Source organism: Vidua chalybeata, chromosome 31 (assembly GCF_026979565.1).
Source record: "Vidua chalybeata isolate OUT-0048 chromosome 31, bVidCha1 merged haplotype, whole genome shotgun sequence".
Taxonomy (NCBI): Eukaryota; Metazoa; Chordata; class Aves; order Passeriformes; family Viduidae; genus Vidua; species Vidua chalybeata.
This window is the reverse complement of record NC_071560.1, coordinates 1,043,167-1,066,954: the sequence shown is the minus strand read 5'-3', so window position 1 is coordinate 1,066,954 and position 23,788 is coordinate 1,043,167. Positions and strand designations below refer to the sequence as shown.

Sequence of the window (23,788 nt, the reverse complement as noted above, 5' to 3'; positions counted from 1 at the left end):
AGCAGGTGAGGAGGAAGTCACTGCCCCTTTCCCCCTCTCCTCTGCTCCATCTCCCAGCCCAACATTGCCCCTGGCTGCAGAACAACTCCAATGTTGACGCCATCCTGCCAGGGATGAATTGGTGGGATCTCCTTCCTCTTCCCTCTGGCACGGAGGCAAATCCCATCCTCTCCTTGTCCACCCTCCTTCCTCTTCTCATTCCATCCTTCTTCCTTCCTCATTCCTTCCTCTCCTTTTCTTTGCTTACCCCAGGCACTGAGCTGCAGACGGAGACCGGGGAGAACAAATCCCTGGGGCAGAACCTCTGTTTTGAGGCCATTTTGAGCAGCTCCACGGCACAGGAATCCAATGGGGAGGAAAAGCCCTGGAGATCCCACAGAAGGAGGGGCTGGAAACCCAGCCCCAGGAGTTGTGAGGAGGTAAGATCCCCTATGTGCCTGGAAGGCAGCTGGAGATCCATTCGGCACTCGGAGGTGGTGGAGATGACTCATGGCGGGCAGAAGCCCCACAAATGCTTGGAATGTGGGAAGGGCTTCAGCCAGAGCTCCGTAGCTCAGACCTGATCTGGCACCAGGTGATCCACATGGGGGGAAACGGCCCTACAAGTGTGGGGAGTGTGGGAAAGGCTTTGGGGGGAGCTCCAACTTCATCATCTGAGTTTAGATCAGAAGCCAATTTTATTGAGTGTACCAGGTGTTTATACAGGGTTTTACTTGTATGGTACTTACATAGCGCTCTATTTTTGGTAACGTTTTCCCATTGGTTACACATTCTTCATGACATCACGTTACCTGGTAACATTATCTTATCACTATGTCTCACAATATGTTTCTTGGTCACTTCTTGCCCAGGGAGACTTTCTCTATGTCTGTCTCTCCCCCAATTTCTGCTCGACTAGGCCTAAGATATCAGGCCCCTTTATCAGTTCCACTGTACTCTCTGTTTTATTCCCCATACCTCCCCCTATCTGTTCAAACAAAAATACACTCTAAAGTGATTTGTCTATTAATTTTTTCACACAATGTAAAATACAAGGAATAAGCATAACAATACATAATACAATGCCTAATACATATAAGCCTATTTTAACTAAATTTCTTATCCATCCACCAAGTTTCCAATCCCCCAGAAGTTGACCTAGCCCTGTAATGTAGGAGACCATTTGGGAGATGATGGGGCAGGGATGCCCTGGGAGGACACTGCCGTGTAACTTAGAGTGAGACACTTGAGCCCTCTTCCATGGTCTTCCACCCTTCATGCAAAAATTGTAATGTCAATCTCCAGTAGCTTACTGCCCCCTGACTAGAAAGTTCTGTGTCCCCAGATCCCCCATTGGTCCTCTTGGAAAGCCACTCCTTTTTTGTTTCCCCATTGGTTGTACTCGTATCACCCCACCTTAGCACCTCCCCTTGTCCCCAAACCTATTGGCCCGTTTGCCACTGAACCCCTCCTACCTTCTGTTATATATCCTGGTCCCTCCCCTGTTCAGGGCTCTTGCCTCCAAGTTCCTTCAGCTTGTGGTTGCGTTCCTACCTTGTCTGCCCTCCCTGCCTTATCCTGCTATCCAGACCCTCTACCTTTCCTCTTTTGGACCCTCCAGCTACCTTCCAATAAACCCAAGTTGGATTCTCAAGCAAAGCGCTCTCTCATCATTCCTGGCTCGGCTTTCTACATTACTACATCTAGCACTGAGTGTCTGGTGGGCTGAAGGAGCTGATTGTCTCGACCCCGGGGACACTCTTGGGAAGGTGGTCACCCTGACAGCACCTGCCAGGTGGCCGCACTGTAAACCCTGATACCACTGGGTAATCTTAACCATTTTCCCAAGGGCATAAGTCTATTAGAGGTTAAACAGGTGCTGATGTGGTGGCAAGGTCCTGTTCACAAGGGTTCTCCTCTGACGTTGGTGTTCAAGGTGAATCTTCAGGTGATGCAGTCAAAGAATCTTCAAAATGCCTTCGCGTTCTTTACTGGAATCCATTCTCTGTGGACACACTTGCAAAACCTCTACCCCAGCCTGGTCAGAGAGAGAAAGCCAGGTAAACTTTCCCAGGAATTGTTCTGGGGAGTTTTGAGAAGGCTGAGAGGAAGAATTAAAGCAATCTTGCAGCTGGTGTTTTGAAAACAGTTGTTTTCTTATAAGATGTTTACTAAAGGGTGTTTCCTTAATTAGTCAATCATGTGAGGTGTGTTGATTAAAGGACCAATCAGGTCCACCTGTGTCAGAGCAGTGTATAAAAAGAAATGGGCTCCTAATAAAACTATTATTAGTCTCCTGAAGAGAGACTATGTGAGATTATGTGTCGCCTGACTCTCGTTCCTAACTCAATGATGACACCAGGTGACCTAAGGATAAGGCCCTTAGGATCTTACCAGATTGTGGATCCTTCACTAAGGCTGGGTTTTTTTCCTTTTGTTGCAATTGTGAATTACAATTAAAATGTCAAACAATCAGTGGGTTGGGGTCCATCAAAGAACATTTCAAAAGGTTGAACACGTAAAGGGCTTTCTGCAGTCTCTCGGCAGGGGTGCCATCTCCGGCCCCCCCTTTCTGTTGTACCAAGAGACGCTTGAGGGAGCCATGAGCCCGTTCAGTGACAGATTGGCCTGTTGGGAATTGAGGAATACCTGTTTTGTGCGTAATTCCCCATAAGGCAAAAAGGTAGCAACTCAACGGGAAGTATAAGCTGGGCCATTGTCTTGACTTCAGATGGTATACCAAGAGTTGCAAAAGCAGCAGTGAAGTGTCTAGAAACATCTTTAGCTGTTTTCCCTGAATGGGTCGATGCAAAAAGAGCACCAGAAAACGTATCAATAGAGGAATGAATGTATTTTAAATGGCCAAATTCAGAAAAATGGGTAACGTCTGACTGCCCCACTTGAAGGCTCTGAAGCCCTCTGGGATTAACATCTCCTGCAACAGAGGGAAAAAAGCAACTTAGGCAATCTGGACAAACAGCAATAATTCCTGAAGTTTAGGCTTTAGTAATGCCAAAGTACCAAATCAAAGTGGCAGCATTTTGGTGAAAAAAAGAATGGCTCAATTTAGCCTGTTCTATCTTACTAGGTAGAACAGATTGTTGTACAGGCATTGTTAAAAGGTCAGCTTGCCTGTTCCCTTCATCTAAAAATAAGGAAAGGTCTGTATATGATCAAATATGCATAATAAAGTAAGGAGATGTTCTATTTTCCAAGGAAAAAACCAAGGTGCTGCAACCAATTAAAAAGTTGTGAATTTTCAACCTCTTTTGAAACCGATGCTTCTGCTTTCACCACAATTCCTGCAACATAAGCTGAATCTGTAACTAGATTAAAAGGAACAGAAAATTTTTGAAAAGCTCCGACAACAGCAGCAGGTTCAACACTTTGGGGGGACCCATCAGCTGTGGATACATCTGCTCTCCAGGCACTAGAAGAGGGGTCTCTCCATAAATCTCCACTGATCTCTCATAAATCTTCACTGATTTCTGAGAGTGACCAGAACCATCTGTGAATACTGTTAAGGCTTGAAATGGAACCTCACTATTCTTTGGTTTTTCTATTGATTGGAATAAAGGTGTTAAAAGCTTATATTTTGGAGGATGTATTGAGATTTGTCCACTGAATTCAGCAGAGGCCATCTGAAGAGCCTCTTATTCCTGAAATATCCAATTCAAATAAGAGGTGGTAAGAGGTAGGAAAATAGTGGAAAATTCCACTCCTGCAAGAGAAATTAGTCTCTGTTGGGCCTTAACAACCAGTTGGGCCATCATTTCATGTTGGGTACTGGTGGTTTTGGTCATTTGGTGTGTAAAAAAATTCATTCAATGATAAGCAAAGAGTCTGGTGCCTTGGAGTCCCATTGAAACAGCAAGGCTGGGGCTGTTTTTCTGGACACAAGATTATTAAAAAGAAAGGCAGCTCAGGTGCCCAGCGTGCAGCTTGTCTGTTTACTATGACATCAGTTACGCATTGTAGCGTTGCTGAGCTTGAAAAATAAATTGTCTAGGTGATAAAAGGTCTGAGTCACCTTTTAGCAATTCAAACTAAATTCAAAGGACTAAGCTTTGCATTTGAAGTCCCTAACAAGGAGCACACCCAGTTGATTGTTCCCAAAAGTTTTTGCACATCACGTAAGGTGCAAATATTTGTCTGAATTTGCAGAGCTTGGGGAGAAATTCAATGGACTCCTATGCGCCACCCCAAATACCTCCATGAAGGGTGGTTTTGTACCTTTTCAGGAGCTATGCAAAGCCTTGCCTGATTTAGAGCTTTGGTGACAAGGGCTAAGGCTTTATCCATGACTTCCTGTTGTTCAGCTGCTGCAAGAATACCATCCATAGAATGGTACAAAAGAACATTGGACATTTATTGACAAACAGATTTGAGGACTTAGCAACATACCACTGGCAAATAGTATGGGTTTTTTTCATGCCCTGAGGTAAAACTATCCAGTGATATCGCTGTAAGGGTGCTTGCATGTTTGTGCTTGGAACTGAAAAGGCACATTTAGGAGCATCAAGAGGATGTAAAGGAATATTGAAAAACCAACCTTTTAAATCAATAGCAGTCAAGTACCAGTTTTGGGGGGGGTCACGGTAGGAGATGAGAGACCAGGCTGTAAGGTCCCTGTGTCCTCCATAGCTGCATTATTTTTTCTAAGATCGTGGAGTAAACGCCACTTGCCAGTTTGTTTTTTTGATAACAAACACAGGAGAATTCCCAGGACTGGTAGAAGGGACAATATGCCCTTTCTGGAGTTGTTGGACCAATTCCTTTAACGTCCGCAGTTTTTACAATGGTAGGGGCCATTGATCCACCCAAACCAGATTTCTCTAACCTGTTTTCCAGGTTAGTTTTAAAGTATCATGCTTCAATGGGCCCCATTAAAAATCTGATGGAATTCTAAAGCCATTGGGAAGGAACAACCCTCTCCCATAGTACCATTGGCACTGGTAATACAAACGGTTTGACTGAAGCGCGGTGTCCTCGGGCCTTTGATCTGTATCAAGTGGTGGCTTTGATAGCTATGGCTGCTTCCTCCAATGCCTGAAAGTACCTGTGGCACTTCAGCAAGGGACCATTGTGCAGGCCATTTGGCTTGAGAGTAACTGTAATGTCAGTTCCTGTGTCTATGAGGCTGTCAAGTGTTATCTTTTGTCCTTTTAATATGAGGGTACACCGGCATGTGAGGTGTTGTTCTAATATAGGTTGTACCCAGCATACTTGGGGTGTTCCAGTAGACCCAAATCCCCCTTTTTCACATTCCATCTGTGTCTTGGTTTGAAAAGGTGTCTGCTAAGGAAAGCAGGAGTCTCCCCTGAAATGGAAAATGTAAACCCTCTCCCTCCAAACTGCTATAATTTTGAAAATAAGGGGGCTCTCAGGCAAAGATATGGGAGCAGGAATAACAGTTCTTTATTAGCGAAGAAAATAAAAATAAAATAAACAATTCAGTAATACAAAGCAACAGTAACAGAGTCAGAATACGACCTGACACCTTGTGGGTCAGGGTGGTGGTAGCAGTCAAATTGAAATAGTGGCTGCAGTCCTCCTGGAGAGGCAGATGTGGTTCTGTTGAAGCAGTGATCCTGTAGAAGGGTGTAGTCTTCCTTGGAAGATCCAGGGGTGATGTAGAGGGGCCTGGTCTTCCTCTGGGAATCCAGTGGAAAAGGCAGCTGCTCCTCTGGGAATCACTGTAAAAGGCTGACTGTGGTCGTCCCATTCTCTGATTATATCCAGTTAGGAATACTTGGCTCCTCCCTCTGGGTGGAACTTCTCACAATGGGAGGATGTCATTTTTATCAGTCATGCTGTGTCACTCAATGGCCCATTAACAGAAGATATCTTCCCGGAGGGAGAATTGGTTGTGGAAGAGATAAAGAAAACTGCCTAATTAACAGAAGATAACTGCCCCATCAGATAGGAATAGACTACACCCCTTATTTCCAACCTTAGACAGTCTGTGAAAGGTACACTCATGGTTGGGGGAAGTAAAATCAGTTGAGCTATTCAAATTCCTTGGGGAATGGTGCAAGGCAGTCGGGGTGTCCAGGCCACAATCATAATCTCATAATCAGAGTCAGTCTACAACCCCAGGGAGAACAAAAAGTCCCATCAAAGTGGTGGATGACTCACCTAAAAACAATGCATGCATATGCTGCCCTGGTGGTCTGAAAACTCCTGTGGGAAGCAAATGAACAGATGAATCAAGCAACGTTACTGTGATGGAGGTTGCCAGGTCCACTCCGGCACTCCCTGGTATGGATGGCTGTAAAATGGCAATGGTCTGGCAAAGGCTGCTTGTGGCGGCTGGGCTGGGGCTTGATGCAGTCCACTCTCAGGCATTGGCTGGAGCATTTGTGCCTTTGTGCGGTGCCACCCCGCGCTTCTGCTCCTGTTTCCTGTTATCAGACGCCCTTCAAAATCCACGACTTGGAACTTCGTTGATTACCATAATGCCTTCCTTTACAGCACCGAGGTCAAATACTGGGAGCTTTGGATCTGGCCTCCCCCTTTCTGAAACAGTCCTTTTTCAAATCCCAGATTTCCTGCACCCAAAGCACATTCAGAGGTCCCATGGCATAATCTTCAAAGCTGCAAAGGCATTAGCTATACCAGCCCCCACAGCTTCACAAGTAACTGTAGCCCTGTGCTGAAGGTACACAGGCGGTTACAAGCCTCTATCATTTGCAGCAGGGTGGGTTCCTCCTTAGGCAAGGACTTAAGAAGTTTTTTACAATTCTCATTATCATTTTCAGCAACTACTTTTAAAAGCAACATCTCTCTAGCAATGCCATTCTCAATTTGTCTTTTAAGAGCTTGTTTCAAGAAGCCAATGAATTGCATATAAGGCTCAGCCAGTCCTTGCTTTACAGTAGTAAATACTTTTTAGGTGGTCACAGCATCAGGAACCTTTAAAAATGTGGTATGCACAGCTTCAACAACACCCTCAAGGGCCTCTCTAGGAATGTGGGCTTTCCCAAAAGGTTCTGAGTGGGCTCCTTCTCTGGTGAATTGCGGATAAATGATCAAACTCCATAACTTGTAAAGGCTGTAAAGCCAGTATGTTTATTGCAGCGTTGGACGCATGTGGGGATCATTCCCCTTCAAAGGACGTGCATGCCCCTGAGAACTCCTGATCCCTTTTAATTCTTCCTTACTAGTTTAAATATGCATAGAGTTGCACAATAGGTTCATGCTTATTAATTTTACTGATTTTGCGTTACACTTGCAGCTAGTTACCCTTATAGCTAGATTTTTTTTTTTTTTAATCAGAAAGTACAGAAAGAACTCCTGGGTCACCCTGCCCTGTCTGTTTCAAAGTTCGAGGAGCCTCTCTTATCTCTTCAGCTTGGAAATTTGCATTCTTTCTCCTCAGCTGGGGCAGTTTTTACTAGTGCTGCAGAGCTAGCAGACTAAACAGCATATTTTACTTATGCTAGCAAGCTACTAATAATACAAAGTGGCACATTTCACCTAAATCCAAATGGATTTCTACCCTGTTAAATTTTCACTCTGTTTCACCAGCCAGGTGGTCAGTTTTGAGGGCCGTGATATTCTGGTTTGCATGCCCCACAAATTTCACAAGCAAAGCTTCTAACCTCTTTTTTCACTGAGCATCTGTGGAAGCCAGTGGTCCTACAGAACAAAGATCCATTATAGTCCCTTGGATGGACACACCCTAAGTTGGAGAAATCTCCCCTGTTCAGGACAACTGAACAGAGCCTCTCCCAGGATGCTTTGTTTACATGCAAATGTACCCCAGTTCTACCTCCCTGGTTGGCCCGTTGGCCTCTCCACCCCTTTTTCCTTATATGTATATGCCTTAGAATGTTCTCCCTTCCCTGCTTATCCATTGGCCCCATATTGCTGCAGTGTCCCACCCCCTTTACCCTATTGGCTGCCACTCCTTGTCCCACCTCTGTACTGCCCTGAGCCCTCAGCCCACAAGAAGCAGGACCAGAGCGGGACATGGACACATCACCCACAATGGAAAAACCACAAAATAAATGTCACACCTCTCCCCTTACTAACAGTCTCCTAACATCCCCCCACACCCCACTCACTAACATTCTATTCACATTCTCCCACCTACCTTACCGTTCCCAGTTACAACAGTTACCATCTCCCCGTCTCTATTTTAATTTTCCCCACAGCCACGCATTTTACTTTACCTTATTACTATTCTCCTTTCCTGATTCTCTTATTAAATAAAGAAGGGGGATAGAGGAAGAGAAGGGAAGATAAGGCACCAACCTTGGTCCCCCCTAAATGTGACAATTTTTAAAATAACTCTTTTAAACCTTACAGAAAGCATCTACCCTGACACCATCCACCACAATGAGAGCCACCGCCTGCCTGGCCTCAGTCGTCCTGGTCTTCTGGATGCTCCCATCACCACCAACCATTGATGCGGGTATGGTAGCACAGCCAAAAGAAAAATTTGATAGGCTGTGCTGCCTCAACCTATCCTTCCACAGTGAGGGCATCCATGCCAAAATCCAGACGATATAGGACCAAGTACAAGAACTTAAAGCTGAAACAGCCCCAGACTGGTAAAAGGACCTCTTTAGACATTGGCGCCTTAAAGAATGGCTTCTGTCCATCTTAAAGAATTTATTATGGGTACTTCTGATTGTTTTTATTGTTTTATGCTTATTAAGCTGTTTTAAACATTTAATTTTAAAATCCTTGGGAGATGCCTTTATATTAAATAAAGAAGAGGGAGTTGTGGAGGTTGGTGGGCCTACAGAACAGAGGTCCATTATAGTCCCTTGGATGGACACACCCTAAACTGGAGAAATCTCCCCTGTTCAGGGCAACTGAGCAGAGCTGCTCCCAGCATGCTTTGTTGTATATGTAAATATACCCCAGTTCTACCTCCCTGGTTGGCCCGTTGGCCTCTCCACCCTTTTTTTCTTATATGTATATGCCTTAGAATGTTCTCCCTTCCCTGCTTACCCATTGGCCCCATATTGCTGTAGTGTCCCACCCCCTTTACCCTATTGGCTGTCACCCCTTGTCCCACCTCTTTACGGCCCTGAACCCTCAGCCCATTGGCCCTGATGCTCTGCTCCACCTCCCTTGTCCACTATATTTAAACCTGGACCCTCCACTGTTCTTTTGTCTTTGTCCCTGGACCCCTTCATGTGTGACTGCAATAAACCTCCTCGGAACTCCACACAAAAACCCTTCCCACTTCTTCTTTGTCATCAGTGATTCTACAAGAGAAGTGTGTGCTGGAGTGATTGTGTGTGTGTGTGCCTGTGGCACCAAGCAGCTTCATTACTGGAGACACTTCTGGAAGGTTGCGGCATTGCTGCCTCTTGCTCCACCACCAATGGGCTAGCAGCTTGTGACAAGCATTAAAAATGGCATACTGAGTTGGAGTTAATAATAAGTTCACCAGTCCCTTTAAATCATGAGGAGTCATAAGGTGTGTTGACAATGTAGACCATATAAGATTAGCAAAACAGGGAGACCCCAGCCCGTGTTCTGTAGCTGTGCAGCATAGTTCCTTAATTTCCAAATAAGCGAGGGGTTCCCACTGCGGGTTGTTTCCCCTGGAGCCGCGAAGCCTGACTGCCGCGACTGTTTTCACTGTGATATCAAAATCCCCCTCCTTAAGAGCCTTTTTTCTTTAATCACACCCACTTTTCATGAGGGTCAGGAGGGAATAGGCCAGGCTCAGTATCTGGATCTCTTGGTCCTGGATTGAAGGGGTCCCCCTCCTTCTCACTGCTAGAGCCATGGTCAGCAATACAGGCTGTTAACGACCGCGGGACAGGATGCCTTCCCCTCCTTTGTCTGGGTAGAGGGGGGGGGGGGGGTTGATGGCTGCGGTTGCTCTTCAGTTTTAGGGGTCCCAGTTTCAAGTGGACAGGGAGAGTCAGAGCGGGGTGGGGGCTAGCGGTACCCGCAGAGGATACAGCCTGCGGCTGCTCTTGCTTTTTCAATGTCTCAAAAATTATTCTCCAGGACGGGAGCATAGACATTGCTGGTTCGTGTCCCACAGTAGTTAAATCAAAGAGCTTAACCCCCACATCATCCCAAACAGCAGGTGTAAAAATAGAGAAAGCAGTGACATTGGGATGCTTAACAGCCACCCATTTAAGAATAAATTTCAAGAGTTTGAAGTCCAGCTTTGGCAAGGATTTGCCATGTTTCCCAAGCAAAGCAAGCATTAGTTCAAAAACACCTCTCTCTTTGTTAGATGTGCTTTGTCCCATGTTGCCCCTGGCTCACCTCCTTCTCCGAGGAGGGATTATTTTTGAGCCCGCTCGCACCAGCACTTCCAGTTCTGGAGGGCTCGCCAACAGCAGCGCAGATAGGCTGGTTCTTGCTCCTCATACAGAGTACCAATTATCAGTGACGGAGAGACGGGGACATCCGAGTTTAGATCAGAAGCCAATTTTATTGAGTATACCAGGCCTTTATATAGGGTTTTACTTCTATGGTGCTTATATAGGGCTCTATTTTTGGTAACAATTTACCACTGGTTACACATTCTTCAGGACATCACGTCACCAGGTAACTTTATCTTATCACAAAGTTTCACATGTTTTTGGTCACTTCTTGCCCAGGGAGCCTTTATCTGTGTCTGTGTCTCCCACAGTTTCTGCTTAATCAGGCCTAAGATATCAGGCCCCTTTATCAGCTCCATTGTTTTACTCTCTGTTTTATTCCCCATACCAGGGCACCAGGGCTTTGCCCAATGGGGATTACTGGGGATCATCCAGCCCAGAGCCTCCCATGGGGGATGGAGTTGCAGCAGTGCATGAACCTCTTCTAGAACTTGGGGCACTTGCAGGCCTTCTCTTACTGGTGCTTCCGTTGGTGTCTGGTCAAGGTTGAGCCCGTGGAGAAGCTCTTCCCACACTCAGGACACTTGTAGGGTGTCTCCCCGGTGTGGATGCGCCGATGAATGGTGAGGGCAGAGTTCTTCCTGAAGCCCTTCCTGCAGTCGGGGCAGCGGAAGGGCCTCTCCTCTGTGTGACTCCGCTGATGTACGAGGAGATCGGAACTGATCTGAAATCCCTTCCCACACTTGGGACACTCATAGGGTTTCTCCCCACTGTGGATGCGCTGGTGGTGTTTTCTCAGGGCGCTAATCCACCCAAAGCTCTTCCCACATTCCAAGCAGGTGTAGGGGCGTTCCCCAGTGTGGATCACCTGGTGCTGAATCAGGCTAGAGCACTGGTTGAAGCTCTTCCCACATTTCCCACATTCAAAGGGCTTTTCACCAGTGTGGATCCTCTGGTGTTTCCTCAGGCTGGAATTCTGGGTGAAATCCATCCCACATTCCTCACACTTGTAGGGCCGTTCCCCAGTGTGGATCCTCTGGTGCCGGATCAGGTCAGAGCTGTCTCTGAAGCTCTTCCCACATTCCCCACACTCAAAGGGCCGTTTCCCAGTGTGAATTACCTGGTGCTGGATCAGGTGGGAGCTCTGTCTGAAGCTCTTCCCACATTCCAAGCACTTGTGTGGCTTCTCCCTGCCATGAGCCTTCTCCACCAGCTCCAAGCTCCGGCTGGATCTCCGGCCGCCTTCCTGGCTCAGGGGGGCTCTTTCCTCCCCGCAGCTCCCTGGGCTGGGTTTGCAGCCCCTCCTCGTGCGGGATCTCCAGGGCTTCTCCTCTTCCTCCATTCAGCCACACCCTGGGAATGAAAAATCCTGGTTTGGGGGAAAAAACAAGAACAGAGCATGTTGGACTGGGAGTTCCTCCTTGCTCAAGTTCATCTCAAGAAGTCATTGGGCATCTTGTATCTGTAAGAACCTCCAAAACACCAAGATTCGGTACAAAAATCCTCCAAACATGAAGACACAGATCACAAACTACCCAAACATCTAGATTCGGCCAAAACCCCCTCCAAAATACAAATATTCAGCCCCCACAAAAAAAAAACCAAAGCACCAACATTTAACCCAATAAAACTGAGAACCCAATAAACTCAGAAACACCAAGATTCACCCCCGTGAAAATCGTGGCTCCCCCTCCCCAGTCACCTGCTGCATGTGGGGTGGCAATGCTCCTGAGGCTGGAGGTGAGTCTGCAGATACAGGGGGGAGGGATGAAACCTTGTGCTGCTTCCCATTTCTGCTCCTCCTCCTCCTCCTTTGTCTCTATTCTTCCTCACAGTCCTCTTCCTCCTGCTATTCCTCCTTCTCCTGCACAATCCCACCTTCTCCTGCCACGTGCATCCTTTGACCATTTTGTTCCTCAACCCTGCTTCTCCTTCCCTTCTCCTCCTCCTCCAGGCCCAGCATCCACTGCCGGCTCCCTCTTCCCCCCAAACCCACAGCATCCCAGCGCAGGGGCAGGGATGGAGCTGGGGCAGGTCGGGCTGGGGCAGCGCTGGGCTCTCGGCCGCCTCCGCCCGCACTCGGTCCCCACTGCAGCCGCTCCCGCCAGGACAGCGCGGGGGGGCCCGGCCTTGGCGCTGCCCCACTCCCACCACCCCAAATTCCCCTCGCGGGGGGCGCTGGGGCCAAGGGGGGGGGCGCAGTTGGGGTCCAGGTGGGGAAGGCTGGGAGCTGCGAGTCTGCCTGGCAACTGGTGAGTCATCAGCGCCGCGCGCTCTGATTGGCTGAGCTCTGCCTGAGGGCTGGGCCTGCAGCAAAGAGGGGACACCCTGCTCCAGGGGGGATCTCCCGCAAACGGGGGACCCCCATGAAAGGAACAAGAGGAAAGTGTCTTGACAATCAGATGCTGTCAATCTGCTCGGAGATAGGGCCAGGGACCTGTACATAAGGAAGTGACAGGAGAAGCCATCAGTTTCAGAAAATGTTATTAAGTGATGACACAGACTGCTGCTCAGCCAAGGTCCTGCTCAATTCATGTACTTCCAGAAGAACAACAAAGACTTAACAGAGCATGGATATTGTCTGCTATACGATAGTGGGGAGCATATTAATGGGGGTATGTAGCAGGTGGATTGGGAAGTCTGTAGCTCTCAAGTACTTCAGCCAATGGGGAAAGGGAAAGGGAAATGTGGCTGGGAAAATTACGATGAAAAGGAGGCTGCGTCCTCCCACAGTGTGAGAGATCCCATGGGCAATGTCCCATGGCCACTCCCATTTTTAGGAATGAAATTACTTTTACAGGACTCCTCTGTCTGCGTTCTGGACAGAACCCTCTGCTGATGTCAATTTTTCCACACACCCTGGGGCTCATCCGGAATTCCTTCCACCGTCCGGGGCGGTGGGCAGGGAGTGCAGCTGAAGGTGCCTCACCCACTTTGGGTGATCGGCTCCCTTGGCTGGCGGCGGCACCGGGGATTGATTGGGGACCCGGCAGTGACCAGGAGACAGACGAGTGACACATCAGGGGGGTCTGTGAAGAGGCAGCAGGGAGAGAGCACTGAAAATCTCATCCGTGAGTGCACTGGGATCTTCGGGGAGTGAACATGGCAGGGCACCCAGGGAGGGCAGAAAAGGGAAAGCCAGGGAGGTGTCCTAGCCAAAGGGATGATGATACCAAAATATCACTGAAGAATCCCCTGGGAGAATGTTGAGGTCGTTTGCACATTCCCCCAGAGGTAATTAAGGAAATGGACACCCAGGGGCCAATAAGGGAAGTGGAGATGGATGGTGTTGGTGTGCTGGGAAGGGATCGGTGAAGGGGAGTGTGCAGCAATATGGGGAAGGCAAGAAGCAGCAGGAGCAATCTATGTGGCAAGAAAAAATATGATGGAAAAGAGGAAGAAGAGAAAAATACTGAGGATTGGGATTTCTTTCACCAGGGTCTTATCCTCAAAATTTGCCAGCTGATACTTTGAATTCCCAGTTTCTAGGACAGGAAAAGAAGGAGGTCAGGATGTCAGGGGGTTTCTCTGCGGTGGGCAGCAGCAGCACCGGGTGCAGAGCTGCGGGACCGGGAGCACGGGCTGGGGGCCTGTGGGGAGCTGCGGGGCTGGGCTGGGGCTGTGGGGCAGCCGGGGCTCAGCGCCGGGCACTGCCTGACCCCACCAGCCCCGGGCAGGGCCGGCACTGGCCCCCGGCCCCCAGGAGGCTGCGGGACGCCCCGGCCGCTGCCCGGCCCCGGGGAGCTGCCGGCCCTGCCCGCCGGGGGGGCCGCCTTTGGACACTGCGGCAGGACAGGGACCGGCTCTGCCATACGGGCTCTGGAGGGGACCCTGAGCACAAGGAGGAAAACAAAGGAACATCTGGGAAATGCAGAGTGTACATGCAAGGATCAGGATTTTCTATTAAGGATTGGTTTGGGTCCCTGGAGAAAGGAAAGATTTTGCAGAAAGCTCAGCAGCTCTCAGAGGATGAGCACCCACAGGAAGTGAGCGGGGCTGCAGGAGTGGCAGAAGAAGGCCCTGGAGCACTTGGGCACAAAGGCACAGCAGCTGAATGCAAGAAGGGATGAGCAAAAGGCCAAGCTGAAGGCAAAGGCCCTGGCACAGTTCCTACAGCCCCTCAGGGATCAACCCCAGGGCCCAAGGGGGCCCCAGCACCCAGGGGATGGGGTCGGCCACAAGCACCTGGCAAAGGCATTGCCCTCCTGGGCAGGGGAGAGCCCACCCAAACAGCCCCTGGGAAGGACTCAGGGCTCCAGCTGCAGGGCACAGGGACACTGGAAGCAGAGACAGCAGCACCCTCAGGAGGAGCAAGTCCACCCCTGGATTGACATGGATTGTCAGGGGTGTTACAGCTCCCATTACATCAGGGCACACACTGGAGCCCTGGAGAACATTCAGGGTGGGTCTGGATCAAGAGGAGGCCTCTCCTGATGGACACAAGAGCCGCTCAATCCACTCGGAATCGTACCCACAAGGGGGGAAAAATGCCAAAAATGTCTTGGATTATTCAGGGGATAAGTGGGAAAGATGTCTGGTTTTATTCAACCACTATTATAAGATGTTGGAGGTGGGTTTGAAGCGCAAGAATTTTTATTTGTTCCTAATGGTCATTATAATTTACTGAGAAGGGATTTGATTGCTAAATTGAGAAAGCAAATTAATATTGTAAAAGGTGATACAGAGGCTAGTTCTGTTGTACCTTTGTGTCAAATGTCTGGCAAGGCCTATGCTGAAGTGAACCCAGAAGTGTGGGCAGCCCCAGGGAAAGAGGGAAAATTTTACATGGAGCCTCTCCAAAGTACTTTGAAGCAACGAGGACAAGTGGTGTCTAAAAGCAATACCCTGTTCCAGAGGAGGGAAGGAAGGGGAATTAGACAAAGCACAGGTTACCGCCCCATGGTCAGTTCAACCGGCAGAGTTGTGTGTGCTTGTAAGAGCCTGGCACTGAAATGCAGGAAGGCTTCAATATCTTCTGGTGACAGCATGTCAGCTAACAGGAGGGCAAAAGCAATTCTGACTGCTTCAGCAATCACTACATCAGATATCAAGGCATATTCTCCCACAGGAAGCTGGGCTGGCACAGAGACTGCCTTGGCACTTTGCTGTTCCCAACATCCAAGCAGGACATCGGGCCCTGCCTAAGGACTGCAAAGCAGCACCACTGGTGGCCAAGTGGCGTGGCCCGTGCCAAGTGACCCTGAGGCCAGAAACAGCCACCAGCACAGCTGAACACGGGGGGACCCGTCAGCCTCGGCTCCAGGGCTCTGAAGCCCCGGAGATTTGCACTTCCCACTTGCAGCAGGAGGATGGGAGGCCCCCACTGAGCCTGCACTGAAGGCAGCGCAGCAGCAGCCAGGCCTCCACAGCGGGGCAAGGCCCTGGGCCTGCCCACACATCCTCTGCTCAAATCCTCCGCCTGCCCACCCTCCTTTGGCATCTCCAGACACCGGGGCCAATCCTTGCTGCCACTGCTGCACCTTCAGTGCTTTCTGTGCCTGCACTGCCGCAGCTGCTGGGGAAGACAACGGCACAATTCCACTCTGGGTCTCAGTTACACTCACACACTGGGCTGGCTGGCTGAGAATGTGTTTTCTTAATAATCCTACTTTTATATTGTCAATAAGGTTTGGGCAAGGGGTGTGAGAATTAAGTTTTATTCTTAGCTGAAAAAGTTAAAAAATCTTTATTGCTTTGGATTCTTTTCATGCATGTGTTTGTGTGGCTGTTAGCGACTGCAGACTTTTGGTATGGGTTTTATAGTGTTCACCTGTAGGCTGCAGTTGCAAAACTAGAAGAGCTTTAAAGGTTTTAAAGGTATTTTAAAGGTATTAACTCATAAATAGAATTCTGTTAAAAAAAAAAAAAAAAATTAAAAAACACAAACCCAGCTTTTGAGGGGTGTCACATATGAGTCACTCTTCTGGAAGAGAAGCTTCATTCCAGCAGCCAGGAGAGGAGCTTTAAAAATGCAATTTAACACTCCTGGGGCAAAGTGGGGACAACGCACCAGGATCTTCTTGCCTGGGGAGGAATTGGGCTGGTTCCTGTGGTGGCCTACAGCTGGCCTGTAGGCCTCAAAGTTTAAATAATTATAAATTTATAACAGAAATATGTGATCAGCTACACAATAACTTTACTTACATTATTCCACCGGTAAGAGCAGGTCCAGGCCGCTGGGACTCAGGTTCCTATTGGCTGGCTGACCAGGAAGTACCTGGCTCAGCCAATGAGGACCAACCCTGTGAGCTCCTCAGGTATATAAGGAAGCAAGATCTGAATAAAGTGAACTGTTGCTGCATGAACTCGGTGTGTCTTGGCACTGGTCTGTCTCCAAAACTGTGACAATTGGTGGGCCCCGATGTGATCACAACAGCTAGCGCCAACAGAGTGGGGAGACATGGGGCAACCAGGAAGAGTTGCCTGCAGCCTTTGAGCTGCGAAGAACAGCGTATAGAGCCGTGATTGGTCTGGATCTCCCTTTATTTTTTCTTTTATTTTTTTTATAAGTGGAAGACACTGCCAGCATAGGAGCATGGGCTTCAACACCGGAGGACTCCCTCCTGAAGGTATGGACTCCCATTCTAAAGAATAGATTTGAAAAATATGAAGAACAGGCTTTATTAGCCCTAATAATGTGGTGTGAGAGCCATGGACTGGACGTATCAGAAGGGGCTGCCCTGGATTTAAAAACTTGGGAGCAGGCTGGCTGACATATCCTCGCAGCTGCCTCTACAGGAGATGACTGCCATTTCTGTTATCAAACCTTGGAGACTCATAATAAACGTGATAAAATTGTTGCAAAGCGAGCAGGTAGTGAGGGCAGCAGAGGGATCGCAGCTGGCACCGTCCGCCGAGGCGAACAGCAAAAGCAGGGCACCCGAGGGAGGCAGTGGGGCGGGCAGACACTGTGCCGGGTGCAAGAAGGAAAAGAATGGGTGTAGAAAGTAGAACACACAGGAACACCTACGGGCAGAGCCCTGGAGCCTCCTCAGGCGAGGGTGACCTACCTGGGGAGCACCCTGACACCCCCCGGGACCAGGATCTGTTATTGGACTGCCTCCATCTCTGGGGCCATCAGCACAACCACCCCAAGCAGCCCTGCTGTGTTAAATGGGTACTTGACAGCCCCTCCATGCCCTGCCGCAGCTGCCGAGACCTATGAAACAACTGGCCACCCTCCCTCTCCGCACGCCAGTGCCCCTTGTTCTGCTGTGCTGACAGAAACCTCTGGAACCACCCAAGAGCAGCACGCGTTGTTGGCAGAGCACGCTGCCACCGATTCAGAAGGCGGAGAGACGCTGTGCTGCACAGCCCCTTTCAACAGGCGCTTCACTGCTTCACCATGCCCTGCTGAGCCTGCCAAGACCCCAGAAGCGGCGCTTGGTAGCGGTGTGGAGGTGCGTCGCTGCTGCATATCTTGCCCCGTGGGACGGTGCATGGCTGCAAAGCAGGGGTTGCTACCGCTTCGCCGTGCCCTGCCGCCCTGGCTGAGATAACAGAGGTGGCTGCTCCTGGCCCCTGCAAGATTCCAGCTCCTCTGTGCCGTGACGCACTGGTTGAAATCCCTGTATGTGTCTCTGCCTGCAGCAAAGCTACCTCTCTGTGCTCTCTCCTGCTGCTGCCAGGTGCACGACTGCCACCAAGCCCTGCCTGCTGCTGAGCCAAGCTCTGCAGCTGTCATAAGCAAATATTCTGAGACAGCGCTTAGTTGTACTCACCACACGGTTCCCATAGCGACAAAGCACTTTACAGCACCTGCAAAGACACTGAGCGCACCAGAACCACTTCCTCCCAGACCTAAGTCCCAACCGAATGTCATGCCCAGAAGCAGCAGAGAGTCCGGGAATCCCCGAATTGCCGCTGCTATTGCCGAAAGTTCACAGGAGCTGGAGCTGGCCCTTGAAGATACACCAGCGAGGGACGCCAGCAGAGACCCAGAACCACCATCCCTCAGTGGGATACCGCGATAGCACCGCCCTTACCTTACTGCCAAAAACCTTGTTCGATCCAGTGTTTGTTTGGCAGAAGCTGCTATTGCAGACAGGGATTTCGAAGGGGCAGAACTCATTGACGTGCCTATGTCTGGGGGCTGGGAGCCGGAGGATGGGACATTAGCAGTTTTCCCCCTGGTAAGAGGCAGCAGAACTGCTCTAGACAAATACACCCCTTTCCAATGGCCAGTTCTTTCTGAGCTGCCCCAGCTCGTTACCAAACACGGTTTAGGTTCACCTGCTGTTGCTAATATGGCACATTTCTTAACAACAGAGAAGGTAACTCCATTTGATATAAAACAGCTTGCTAAATTAATGTTTTCAATTGTCCAATAGATGGTGTTTGAATCAGCATGGAAAAGCAGTGCGGAAAAACAGCAATTAAAAAATCTAGATTTCCCAAATGAAGATCCATGTTATGAGGCAGGGACCTCTCAACTCCTGGGGCTGCCACCAGTGGGTGATCCACGACTCCAGGCTAGGCTACACCCACTGGTGCTAGCACAAGTAAAATAATTGGGTACACAAGCTTTATTTAAAGTAGCAAATATGGCAAATCCGACCCAAACATATTCAAAGATTAAGTGGGGAGTTAACGAACCATATCTGCAGTTTATTGACAGATTGCAAGATGCAATGCAGAAACAAATTGTTAATGTAGAGATCCAAAATCACCTAATTTTACAGTTGGCAAAAGATAACGCCAAGGAAGACTGCAGAAAAATCACGGAACTACTACCCAATGAAAATCCATCACTAAATTAATTAATAAATGCCTGTGCTAAAGTAGGTTCTCCTTTCCACAATATGACTTTACTAGGCAATTCAATAGTGGCTGCTGTAAGAGTGTCACCTCAATATTGCAGATGTAAACAGCAAGGCCATCTGAAAGCAAATTGTTCCTGTAAACCCTGTAAACCTTAACAGGGATAATTCATGGACACAGGAATATAAACATAAATTGCAACAGGTGTGGAAAACGTGGTCATATGGCTAAACAACGTAGATCAAAATTTCATGCTAACGGACATTCTCTCAAGGACCAGGGAAGCGAAAGACTCAGCGCGAAGAGGGGACGCGTGAAGACAAAAGCATCTCCTCGCCTTCCTGTGCAGGCTTATGTGACCAGTACACAGGAAGGATTCAAGGAGCAGCTGGAATGGATGTATTCACATCCAACACAGTAACCATATGCAACCCAAAGATGCATAAAATTCCTCTTGAAGCTCGAGGACCTATTGAGAAAGGATTAAGTGCACTATTAATTGGAAGGTCTAGTGCTACAATGCAAGGTATCTATGTGCACCCTGATGTTATTGACTCAGACTTTACCGGACAAATATATGCTATGGTTTCTACCCCCACTCCACCCGTGACAATCCCTGAGAAAACCAGAATTGCCCAGCTTATCCCATTTAAGTCTTGCATCCCACATACAGTTCCCAAGGTGCGAGGAGACCAGGGCTTTGGATCAACAGGAAAACCCCAGGTATTTTGGACCCAGGTTATAGGTGAGCAGAGGCTCAACATGGAATGTATCATCACAATGCCACGGGCAAGACCCTCCCAAATAAAAGCCAGTGGGCTGATTGATATGGGAGCAGATGTCACTGTCATCTCTTCCTGTATTTGGCCTTTATCATGGCCCACTGAGCCTGCAAAACCCACTGTTGCTGGCCTCGGAGGGATCACACAGAGCTGTTTGAACAGTAAACTTGTTTTAGTAAAAAATCCTGAGGGTCAAACAGCTACCATTAGACCTTACATCACAGCAGCACCACTACCTTTGGGGAAGGGATGTTTTATCTGCTTGAGGAGTCAAGGGGCGACGGATTTTTAACGGGGGCCACTGTCCTGAAGGGCGTGAAACATCCCACACCAGCCTTAAAATGGCTTACCACTCAGCCCGTGTACGTGCCACAGTGGCCCCTCGAGAAACAGAAGCTACATGCCCTCAAGTCCTTGGTGCAGGAACAACTGGCTCAAGGGCACATACAGCCATCCATAAGCCCTTGGAACACCCCTGTGTTTGTTATAAAAAAGAAATCTGGAAAATGGAGGCTGCTCCAGGATTTAAGAAAAATCAATGCAGTCATGGAGAGCATGGGAGCCTTACAGCCAGGTATGCCATCTCCCACAATGATTCCTGCCAACTGGAATATCTTCATTGTGGATCTCAAAGATTGCTTCTTTACTATTCCACTGCATCCAAATGATACCCCAAAGTTTGCCTACACCGTGCCTTCTGTTAATAATGCTGCACCAGTAGAGCACCTCGAGTGCTGTGTCCATTTCCGGGCCCTCAGTTTGGGAAGGATGTTGAGATGCTTGAGCGTGTCCAGAGGAGGCAACAAGGCCAGTGAGGGGCTTGGAACACAAGCCCTATGAGGAACAGCTGAGGGAGCTGGGGCTGTTTAGCCTGGAGAAAAGGAGACTCAGAGGCAACCTTATCACTCTCTACAACTTCCTGAAGGGTGGTTGTAATCAGGCAGCAACTGACAGAAGGAGAGGTCACAGTCTCAAGCTGTGTCAAGGGAAATATAGGTTAGATATCAGGAAAAAGTTTTTCATGCAAAAGGTGATAAAGTACTGGAATGGTCTGCCCGGGGAGGTGGTGGAGTCACCATCCCTGGATGTGTTTGAAACAAGACTGGATGTGGCACTTGGTGCCATGGTTTCGTTGAGGTGTCAGGGAATGGGTTAGATTCAATGCTCTTGAAGGTCTCTTCCATCCTTGTGATTCTGATTCTGAATTTCTTGAAATGACAAATCTATTTAAGAATTCTATCTATTCAGAGACATCAAGGTTTGGTATATATATGAATGTGAGGACTTCCTTTGGACATTTTGAGAGATTGTTTTTCTTGTTGGTTGTTTTTCCCACAGTTATGAGAGTTTAAATGTTTCCGGTTTTCAAATTAAGCTGTTTCTTATTTTTAGAGTTAGGTTGTAAATTTGTAACCATTGAGTTATTTCCAATCCCTAGAGTTAAGTGGTAAATTTGGAACCATTAAACTGTTTCTTATTTCTAGAGTTAAGTTGTACATTTGTAACTGTTGAGTTGTTTCCTATGGCTAGAGTTAAGTTTGTAACTGTTGGGCTATAAGCCTGCAGCATGCCATATTGATAACTTGTATTGCTAGTGGTCCCGCCTGACAGCTCCCTAGAGTGAATGTTAAAATTCAAGAATATGTAGGATACATCGCCAACTAAAAAGGGGCCTGGGCCTGTTGAATTGGGTTGAAGGCCTCATTCAAGGCCTAGGTCAAAATTTTTACACAAAGCTGTGTCCATCATCTTGTTTGCAAGGGCCCTGCAGAGGATGACAGACACTGCTTTTGTACTTAAAAATACTAAAAATAGACTGCTGTTACTGTCTATGTTATGGACGGTGTATCAGAGCACTGGGATTTTCTGCTGCCACAAGTTCAGGGAAATCAGTTGGAAATCTAAGTATGTGATGATTTAATTAGAGAAAAGCAGTCAATTGATGCAGCCCCAGCTTGAGGGAGCGCCCAAAAATGGGGAAAAGATGAAGGGCCACCAGAACAAATCCTACCACACCATGGACCAGCCCCTGGGAACCTGAACCAATTCATATCAGGAGACAGAGAACCCATTTATCATTTCAATGGCATCATTCGATGACAAGCTGCCCTCGAAATAAGAACCAAGCAGACACCTCCAGCTCCTGACCCACCTGCCGACCAATCCACTGAAATGAGGAACACAACATTTCACCAGGGGATGGGATCAGATTATCTGTTCACAGAAAAAGGAGGAGTTTGTGGAAAACTAAATGACTCAAACGGCTGTTGGCAGAGAGATGACAAAGGAAAAGTGGTGAAAAAGGTAACAAAGGAAATAGGAGAGCAGTTTATGTATTGCTCCAAACATGGAAAGGATGAGAATGGGACACGGTTTTGTGGCTCCCTGGCAGACCATGGGTTAAACGAATGCTGTTTCTCCTCTTACGTGCTACAGCAACTCTCATCTTTTTACCATGCTCCACACCTTGGGAGTGCAGCTCATCCAGCAGGTAAGCGAGGGAATGCAGGTGGCAGCCAGGCCTCCTGATCCAGAAACGGCTACAAAAGGACAGGGAATGAGATCACCGAGAATAATCCCAAAACCAAAGAGGACCCGGGAAGAACAAAACAGAGTCAAGGAGTGAATCCGCCTGGAGATAGGGCCAGGGACTTGTAGAGAAGGAAGTAACGGGAGAAACCATAAGTTTCAGAAAATGCTACTAATTGACACAGACAGCTGCTCAAAGTCCCGCTAAATTCCTGAACTTCGAGAAGAACGAAGGGACCCCAGGCTGGAGCAGGACAAGGATTCCTGTCCCTGATGGGGAGGCTGTGACATGACCTGGCTGTGACCCCGATCCCCTGTGCCTCTGGGTGGGGAGAAGGGAGGGAATCGAGGATGAAGTTAAGCCCGGGAAAGAGGGAGAAGTGGGGGGAGGATATTTTCATAGGAATTATTTTACTTCTCATTCTCTTGCCCTGGTATGTTTGATAATAAAGTCAGTTAACTTCCCCAAGTCAAGTGTGTTGTGCCCCTCACCAGTGATTGAACTGTCCCCACCCTTATCGAGGCCCTCGAGCCTTCCCTTACGTGTTTTGTTCCTGCCCAGGGTGAGGAGGGAAGTGACAGAGAGGTTTTGGCCTCTCTCAGGCATCCCCCGCTCCGGCCTGGCTCCTGCCGGGGCTGTAGGTGGGTCCCTGCTCGGTCCCGGACTCACCCCAGCTCCCTGCGCCCTCAGGCCCCGGTCACCCCGAGCTCCCGGCGGTTCAGGGCAGCAGCGATTCCTTGGCCTCCTGCCGGGGCCGGGCCCAGCGCCGGGGCCGCTCCTCAGCCGCGGGTTCCGGGAAATGCCGGAGTTCGGGGAAAGGGAGCCGAGGCCGTGCCGCGTGCAGAGCCCGCCCCTCGCTGCGATTGGCCGGCTGTGCCGTCAGTCGTGGTTGTGGCGCGCTGATTGGTAAGAGCGGGGCGAAGCACGGCCCCGCTGGCGGCCTGAGGGCGGCCCTGGCTGGGCAGCGGCGCCATTGGCGGAGCGTCTGTGCGGGCCCGGGAGCGGCGGCAGCGGCCGGAGGCCGGGGAGGCGGCATTGGCGGAGCTGGGAGGCGGCCCCGGCGCAGCCTCCGGGGACGGGGCAGCCACCTCTGTCCTACCCACAGCGACCGGGACGAGGCAGCGCTGCTCCGGCAGCGGCTCCTGCCCAGGCAGCGGCGGGAAGGAGAGCGCGGGCAGCCGCTCCCGCAGCGCCCTCGGCCCAGGGCCACCACGGGCCGGACACGGCACAAGCAAGCCGCCGCAGCCCCCTGCCGCCCCCTCCGCCCGCAGCGAGCCCCGAGCCCCCGCAGAACCCAGCGCGGCTCCCACCTGCGCCGGGGCCGCCTCCCAGCTCCGCCAATGCCGCCTCACCGGTGGTTCCCGGTCACCCCCTGTGTGATCCCGATCACTCCCGGTGTGGTCCAAATCACTCCCAGTAGGATCCCAGTT

At 49.4% G+C, this 23,788-nt stretch overlaps 1 protein-coding gene across 3 annotated transcripts; it reads right to left on the bottom strand.

Moving 5' to 3' along the window:
• Positions 1-10,376: 10,376 nt before the first annotated feature.
• Positions 10,377-23,147, bottom strand: LOC128801786 (zinc finger protein 239-like). 3 transcript variants are annotated; one of them, XM_053967912.1, is made up of 2 exons: positions 23,028-23,147; positions 10,377-11,655 (listed from the first exon to the last, which is right to left on the bottom strand). In XM_053967912.1, exon 2 carries the CDS (start codon positions 11,626-11,628, stop codon positions 10,801-10,803), a length of 828 nt encoding a protein of 275 aa, XP_053823887.1. In that variant the 5' UTR covers positions 11,629-11,655; positions 23,028-23,147; the 3' UTR covers positions 10,377-10,800. The 3 variants fall into 3 exon arrangements, with proteins under 3 accessions (XP_053823887.1, XP_053823889.1, XP_053823888.1); XM_053967914.1 differs by having other exon boundaries at positions 10,377-11,639; XM_053967913.1 differs by having other exon boundaries at positions 23,060-23,095.
• Between the last annotated feature and the right edge of the window lie 641 nt (positions 23,148-23,788).